General features: G+C 34.9%; 1 protein-coding gene across 2 annotated transcripts; it reads left to right on the top strand.

The window, feature by feature from the left end:
* Positions 1-1,182: 1,182 nt before the first annotated feature.
* LOC112522130 (membrane magnesium transporter) lies at positions 1,183-7,117 on the top strand. 2 transcript variants are annotated; one of them, XM_025131210.1, is made up of 4 exons: positions 1,183-1,344; positions 1,423-1,475; positions 1,572-1,672; positions 6,776-7,117. In XM_025131210.1, the coding sequence occupies exons 1-4, from the start codon at positions 1,266-1,268 to the stop codon at positions 6,864-6,866; spliced, it is 324 nt and encodes a 107-aa protein (XP_024986978.1). In that variant the 5' UTR covers positions 1,183-1,265; the 3' UTR covers positions 6,867-7,117. The 2 variants fall into 2 exon arrangements, with proteins under 2 accessions (XP_024986978.1, XP_024986979.1); XM_025131211.1 differs by having other exon boundaries at positions 6,762-7,117.
* Positions 7,118-8,575: the final 1,458 nt, after the last annotated feature.

Genomic DNA, 8,575 nt, shown 5'->3' with positions numbered 1-8,575 from the left:
CTTTTAAAAATTAAAACAAATTACTCTCCATTTAATTCAATTTAATTTCTTTCTTTTTACTCATTTTATAAAAACTTATTTAATCATAACTGTTGATGAAAAAAAATGATCGACTCATGAATTTGTACAATTAATACTATTTATCTGGTTAACAAATGATTGTGTGTCTCTCTCCATATGTGTGTGACTATGTAGGGGTGGGTGATTGATATTAGGGGTGAACATAGTACGGTACTATGTTTATTTTCTAAATACCATGTACCAACCAATTATAATTGGTACGCAAAATTTTATACCATGTATCAACCAACTATATTTGGTACCAACTTTTTTTGGTTAATACATATTGGTACGGTTTTGTACCAACTAAAAATTGAAGTTACAAATGTATTTCCATTTTCATCTCTACCAACTATATTTAGATGCATTAATACCATTGATTATCCAAATAACATGTTGATATGTGTTGTACCACTTATCACTATATATACAAACATTCAAATGATTTTCATATAATACAGTTGTTCATTAATAATCTAATACAAACGACCGTTGAGAAACAACGATGGAATGTGGAGGTCTGAACGAGTTACTAAATTTGTTAGGGTTGAACAGATAAATTCATTCAAGTTTATCTATCCATCCATATCATAATTTAGCAAAATTGAAAATAAGAACATTTAAAATTAAAACATGTTGTATTATACTAAACTTTAATTAATAAATTGTTAAAAAATAAGTCGGTATGATATGGTATTACCATGGTACACAACTTCTAATACCATGATACAACCAAGTTTAAATAGTTGGTACTATACCAGCAACCAGTTAGATTGATGCTAACAGAATTGGTACCAATTAAATTGATACAGTTGGTATAAGAATTGGTTGGTTTGTTGTGGTACAAAACTGACACCCCTAGTTGATACGCGATGATAGAGAATAAAAGTGGATCATAATTTGGAAAATTTAAACTTTAGGGAAGAGCATAGAAATTATTAAGGACCAATTTAAAAAAAAAAATGAATAGATGAACCAAATTTGTAGTTAAATGATAATCCAAGGATCCAAAGAAGCGTTTGTCGTTACTCAATGAACCAAAAATGGCATCTAACTAAAACTTTAGGGACTATTTTTGGAATTCATTCTTGTTAGTATCCGAATCCAATTTTCTGCTCAATCTAAAGAGTAAAGACTACCTTCATTCGAGAGTAAACCCCAAATCCAATTTCCAATAGAAGCCATCGCCGGCGATCGCGTCAACCATGACAACGAGTATGAGCTTTGTCGTCGGCGTCATCGCAGTTCTCATGCTCTCACACGCTGCTTATTCTACTATTCAATGTAACTCTATGTTTTCCTTCCATGCTTTTAGTTATAATTGTAATCAATCAGAAACTAACATGTTTGTTCTGTAATTAGATAGGGCTTTGCTCAAGATCACTGAGGATGAGTTCTCCGGACCTCCTTTTGAAGTAATAAATCTCTTTCTCTGTGATTTATAAATGTATATGTTTTAGGGTATTTACGAGTCTAATTTTTTCTATTATCGTTTTGGGTTTAATGTGCAGGTGCTAGTTGAGTTGACATTAGTATTGATTTTGAGTCTGTTTGCCGGATTAACCGTGCCAGGGAATTTTCGTTCGATCCTCCCAGATTCAGATGAGAATAGGTATTTATATATAACAATGGTGTTTGATTTTAACCTTGGTGAACTTTGGTTCTTCAGATTTAGGTATAATCTTATTTCTGAACGAATTTAGGAGTATATTTGGTTCTAATTGGAACTTTTGAAATAAAGAAAAACCGGACAACCAACTCATATGCTGTTTTATGTTGATTAGATTTCTTCTTGGCAATTACAAATGTGAGTTTGCAATATAATAGGTATAAGGAAATTGAAATGTCTCAATCGTAGGTTCTTGGTTATTACACAGAAATCTTGTATGAAACACCTTGTCTGTTTTTGTGTAAATTGGTCTTCTATATCTTTGCCATTTCTTGTGGTCAATGAAATCGAGAAATAATGCAAGTTATTGAAGTCTGAGGCACATAAGTTGCATGAAATCAAAATTCAGTCACAGCTACTTGCAACCATCTATGACTAGCATATACACGGTCAAGGTTTTCACTAGCAATATAAGCAGCTTCAATTTATGACATTTTTGGAGCATGTTAGATGAAGATTGGACTCTGTTTAGAAGCATGTAAAAATAGTATTGTATCGCTCCACACTTGTGAATTCTCAAACTACTGCTGAGTAATTTACAGAATTCTCTAGCTACTTTGATTCAACTTCTATATGCCTCACAATGAAGCATCTGTAATTATGCTTGAATTTGCTTTACCCTTTGCTGATTTGTGGCAATGTTTTAACTAAAATTTACTCATAGTATCTTCACTCATTTGGTCATCATTCATTCTTGAAGGCTTTGGTCAATTTAACTGGAAGATTTATGTCTCTTTCAGAGTAGTAAATGAACCTAATTTTTTCCATTTAGGTATCATAGACCGAGAGCGGATTTGTCATCCCTTGTCTACCCTTTATTTAACAAATCCTAACAGATGAAATAGTCGTATTCATTGGTATTTGATCTATAGTGGTTAACAAGATTAATAAATTAGATGGAGGCACATAAAGGGAGGGACTCGAACCCTTGATAAGCAAAAAACCTACTTTCAGTAATGATATCTAATTTTACAATCTAATGGCATTTATACTATATTTGTTAGAAAGTTTTTATGACCATGTATTTTACTTGAGACTTATGATATGGGAAATCGTTCTAGTTTTCTTCTCTATAATGTGAGAACTATTCCACATCAGGATTTACTTGGTAGTTTTAATTTGATTATCATTTGTGTGATACGTCTTTCAATTGCATCTTGCAAGTATAACCAATGAATGGTTGAAGCCTTCGATATACATGCTCTAGTTGTTGATAGAAAAACTCAAAAGTTCACCATAATGGTATAATCCCATCACTTTCTTATTTTTTTGTCAGTTGAGTCTTTGAATTCATTAGAGAACCAATACCTATGTGACTATATTGTTCCAGAGTAGGCTGTGAATATGATAGTGTTACTTGTTATAAATGAAAGCATGTAATTTCCTATAACAATGTACGAGCGGCATTCAAGTAACTTGTTTAAATTTTCTCAGACCATCCCATTTTTTCTTTATCATTTATATTTTCATCTTCTAATCACTTTGATAAAATGCTCCTTGTATGAAGAATGAGGATAAATAAAATGTTATTGTCTACCATCTTACTACTTGTTTAATAAGTTTGGGAGCATCCATTGAGTTGAAACAACTCAAGTGACAATCTGTTTTCCTGGTCTCTCTCTCTCACTCACTTTCCCTCCTGTTCTCTATTGACCAAGGATTAGGAGTTAGGACCCAAATTGCAGGAGGCATTTATCCACAACTAATAGTCTAGTTCTATTCAGAAATTTGCCGCATTATGGTTACTCATGGTATAAGGCTATGTTTTCTGAATAATGACTAAATACATTTTTGAAATACCACTTGCAAAATGATGACCGGAAAATGGTAGTGACTTCCATAGTTTTGGCTTAATGGCATATGCTCGTGATATGTTGGCATAGTTAGCACATGTGTACCCTCATGATTTCACATTGTAACCAAATATGACTGACTTGGGAAATAACTACTTAGAGTCCTTTTAGGAAATTTGCAGGGCATCTTAAAAGAAGAAGGTTTTAGCGTCAATGAAGAAAAGAAATGAAAATGGAAAAAAAGAAATAAACAAAGAAGGAGACAAAGGAACCCCTCGTTTACTGCCTTGTATTGGATAGGAGAACACCCACAGACTCCATCGTGAAGAAGATGATTAAACTCTTTTATCTTTTCTCCTTCGCACTCTCTTCCAACGCTTTTTGAACACTACCAATTTATGGGGGTTTTACACACAGACAGAAACAACTAAGTAAATTCAATTATTTTAGTTTCTTGACGTAGTACTCGGTCGTTATTAATTAATTTTGATATCTACGTCCACCTACCTACATCGATGACAATGCTTGTGGTGGCTGCTACTGTTGCTAACACACCACAAAGTCACAAACCTCTACCATGATCCATGACCCACCATTACGAACACAACACTACTCATAATAGCCACTTTTACATCATTAGTCATGCCCAGTCTGATACCTGTAACATCACCCATATCACCAGCCATCTAACACCATCACATTGTTTGCACATTTACGATTGCCAATCATCCCACAATACACACGATTTTTCTTATAAACCAAAATAAATGTCCCGATCTTGTTTCAACTTTCCACAGTTGACACAGTTCTGTAGATCTGGTTGGTGATGTAAAATAGCACTAGATTAAAACTATGTTTTAGTCTTGGTGAATAGTTAATCATCACGCCTCATACTATGAGTGATGTAAATAGCACTACACTAAAACTATGTTTTAGTCTTGGTGAATAGTCAATCATCACGCCTCATACCATGACTGGTGAAGGTGACATAGTTTGAGTTACATCTGAACGATGGGTGCAGTTTCCCTAACAATAGTATTAAGAAAAGAAGAATTGTAGGTTGACCTGAAAGAAAAGAGCATTACATAAAAGTGAGGAGGTAGACAAGTTATTTTATACCCACTCAGAATTCAAGTGCAGTTTCTCATAGTATTTTGGTAAAAGTGCATTCACTCTGCTTAAAAGTGTAATACAACATTTCAGCTTCCATATTTTACCTCTGCACGAGATTCAACATACTCATTTTTACCTATCCATGTGTCTTACGTGCATTTATGCACTCTATACCTACATATGTAGGATTGTGCAAAGTGTCAACGTTAAGCCTTTTTTAAGTTGTGGATTTATCTCTAAGGGACAGAGAGGGAGAGACTCCATATTTTATGCTCTTCGCTGATGATGTATGCTAATCAATTAGACTAGACGACAACTAGAGCAGTGGGTACTCTTGATTCAGTGCAAAGGATTATGATGTGGTGAACATGGTTGGACCAATGATATCTTGCACTAAATTAGTTCAGCTTTAGTAGCTTCAGTACAATGTAGTATGACGTGGTGAGCATGGTTGGACCAAAGATATCATATCATACAGTAGTTAGGGTTGATATTTTGAGAGGATTGAGAAACTGATGATGGTGTTGGTCTTTGGATACGAGCATGGTGGAAGAAGTTGGGCCAAATAGTACATGTCTTAACTGACTACTGACCTTGAAATTCTGCAGCTCTTTATGGATGCAGGGAGGTCTGTTATGTGCTGATAAAGAGAAATTGACACTAGGAGACAGGCACACAAGATGGTGTAGAAGAAATATGAAATTTTAGTTGGATGCGTCGAGTGCTGATAATAAATATCGCTAGAACCCAAAGGATGTTTGTCCTAGCGATATCTGGGTTACCCATACAACCCAGCCTCACAGGAGGTCAAGGGTTCAAACCTCACCAAAGATGAGGAGTGTGCGTGAGTATTTGCCGTATAAATATTATATACTTGAAAAAAGAATACAATATGGCTAAGAATATAAACAAGAATATTCGGGAGAATGTTGGAGTGGCTCCTTCAAGAGAACTCGATGCAACACCACTTGAGATGGTTTTGTCATCTTCGATGTAGATCCTAGGATGCACCTGTGTCGAGGGGGACCTGTGTGTAGAGAAAGAAGTTTATAGCCATAGTGGAAGACCAAAACTAACATGGGAGGAGTAGTTAATTGAGATTTGGATATATCTTTGGAATTGATTTTTAATAGGAGGCCAATGGAAGCCTGAAAGGATACTATTCTATGACTTGATTAGCTCGAATCTCTTTAGTTTCACCTGTGTCTTGTCTTTTAATCTACCCTAAATGGTGTGGATAAAGGCATGCCATTGTTGTTTTCATTAAAGTATGTGAATTCTTTTATGAGCTATGAAACTAAGGAAATCGTTTTCTGAGGTGTATTAGAGAGTGCATAGTCTTGACCTCCAAATAGCTGCAAGTGCTTTGAACACACTCAAGGAGTCAATGGAGATGGTGTAATGTCCAAAGTTGATCCAGCTAGTTCAGACTGAAATGAGCATATTCAAGATTTGCCAACTATGCTGTTTTTTCAAAGTGATGGGACCATTTAAGCATCCCCTTCCCCTGAAATATTTCAGATCATAATACGTTGTTTAAGAAGTTTGAAGTGACTTTTATGAATTTTCAACCTAATCTTTTCAAAAATAACCTTCATAAGTTAGCTTACTGGCACACATAAATGTGCAAAAAAATAACAAGAAGCATCCTTGCATACCAACTGGACGAGGGGTAGCGCACATAGAATTCTGATTGCTTTGAAAATGATAATTAAAAAATATCCAATCATCCACGTAGTCACATATAGCCAGATTTGTACTCTATTATGTTACCTTTTGCACATTATGACCTTGATACACTTCCAATCGACTGTAAACTGGATCTCTAACATGAAAAGTAAGTCGGAGAATATTGTGTTTTAAGAACAAGGAGCATAGAATTTTCTCCTTTCACACCTGTGCTAGACTCAAACTGAATTTGCATCAACAAAATTTGCAAGTTTCATTCAACTTGGAAGTAATTTAAGTTGCTTAAAGATGGAATATACTCTTCCATTGTCTTTGTTCCTGCACTTCCAAACCATTTATGATGCTTATATAATTCTTAACTTAGAAACTAGCTTCTGATATAGGATTTCACTTTGATTCGGTATCGTCTGAAGCAGCAAAGTTGTAATTTTTGTAAGTTGTTGGTATGCAGGGTTGTATCCCTACCTTCGAATATGAACTTCATGATCTTCAACCATCGTGGAAAGGCGTTCCCTACAGAAACTGATTTGAAGCTCAACTGAAAGGAGCAGCCATCATTTGTAGTTGTGTAGTATCCATTCCATGGGATCTTAGAAGTACCCATGTTGGATTTAAGTAGACTATTTATCAATCTAAATTGGTTTTTTGTTTGATATTTGAAAAGATTTTGAATTCTCCCTTTTTGGTATTTGATATTCATTGCTTTCTTGATAGTAGATTGTTTTTGAGTCTAGCAGTCGGCATATGTTGGAGTTAAATACTTTATTTTGTGACGATATGAATGGATGGATTTTAAAAATCTTGACGTAGTGATACACGTAATGCTTTAAAATGTTAACCTTAAAAGTCACGTCTTTGTAAAAAGCGCACGCCACGGCGAGACTCAAGAGGCCATGGCGTGAGGCACGCCTTACACAAACACTACGGGCCTTATCGTAACGCTGGAGACGAGTCTAACGCCACGGCACACCTTACAATGGTATCAATCGAGCTTGAATGTCTTTTATATACATGAACGAGGGAGTATGCTAAAAAAAATCCAACGTAAACTCATCTTGCTTTCAACACAACCCATGTATGGGGGCTACTGTGAGGCTCCCAAAAGACCTGCATACGATCCAAGAACCAGCATCTTCGACCCGACTAATCCAAGAGGTTTATGTAAAACATATTTCCCTGAACCCGAAACTGTTTCATAGACAAACTCTTAGACTTTCTGACCAATAAACATGACCCTTTTAAGAGTTGATAACATTTCTAATATTGAAAATGGCCTACAGTGTGGTACAGGTTCCAAGCATGAACTAATAGACCAACCCCAACCCCAACCCCTTGGAAAAGATCCCATGGTTAAGTTTCAACAAACCCATATGAGATACTTCTATTTTTAGTTTGATTTGTAAGATCGGATTGGATTTGGAGGAATTTAAAATTGAATTCCATTTCGGTTGGTTTGAAGGATTTCTTAAATTTGAAATTCCGAGATTTTATTAAAATCCCACAAACATAGGATTTTGAAATCCCACATGGTTGGTATTTTCATGGGATTTCGTAGGATTTATATCTAATAATGGTTCAAATTATGTTAACAACATTTGTTTTGTAATAATCAATTAATAAAAAAATAATTGAATTATTTTTATAATTTTCTTATAAACAAAGGAACTCTATTCCATTCTAAATCCTACAAGTCAAACACACTGAATATTTCAAATCCTTCCAAATCCAAATCCTTTTACAAAATCCAAATTCCTTAAAATCATTCCCTCAAACCAAAGTAGGTGTGTCAAATTTGCACCAGGCCTTCTGATCTAGCAGTTTCAGTCCATCTGTTCTACACACACACATTATATATATATGTGTGTGTGTGTGTGTACACCAGAATGTCATTATGCATCAATTACACATATCACACAGCCACAAACACATAGGGGGATATCAATAGCATCTCCAATGCAAGTTTCACATATAGATATCAACTGTGTAAAAAAGAGCAAAAGAAATGGCTGCCTTTAAGAAAGCATGTGATTCCAGATAGAAAGTCACCATTACTATGACCAAACCCTAACTTAGGATATATCAATCATCCAGTCCAGATCACTTGAAATCAATCCATACACCTATTACTTCATACAAAAAAGATAACAAGAAGAAATGAGAATGCAAAATTGGGATCTTTTTAGAACTTAGAAGCCAATCTAGGCAACTGTTCTCACTTAATAGAAAATTGGAATGCAGAATGATGGTTCTT

The sequence above is a fragment of the Cynara cardunculus genome (genome assembly GCF_001531365.2).
Source record: "Cynara cardunculus var. scolymus isolate 2C chromosome LG 11, CcrdV1, whole genome shotgun sequence".
NCBI classification, from domain to species: domain Eukaryota; kingdom Viridiplantae; phylum Streptophyta; class Magnoliopsida; order Asterales; family Asteraceae; genus Cynara; species Cynara cardunculus.
This window is presented reverse-complemented; position numbering and strand designations above follow the sequence as displayed.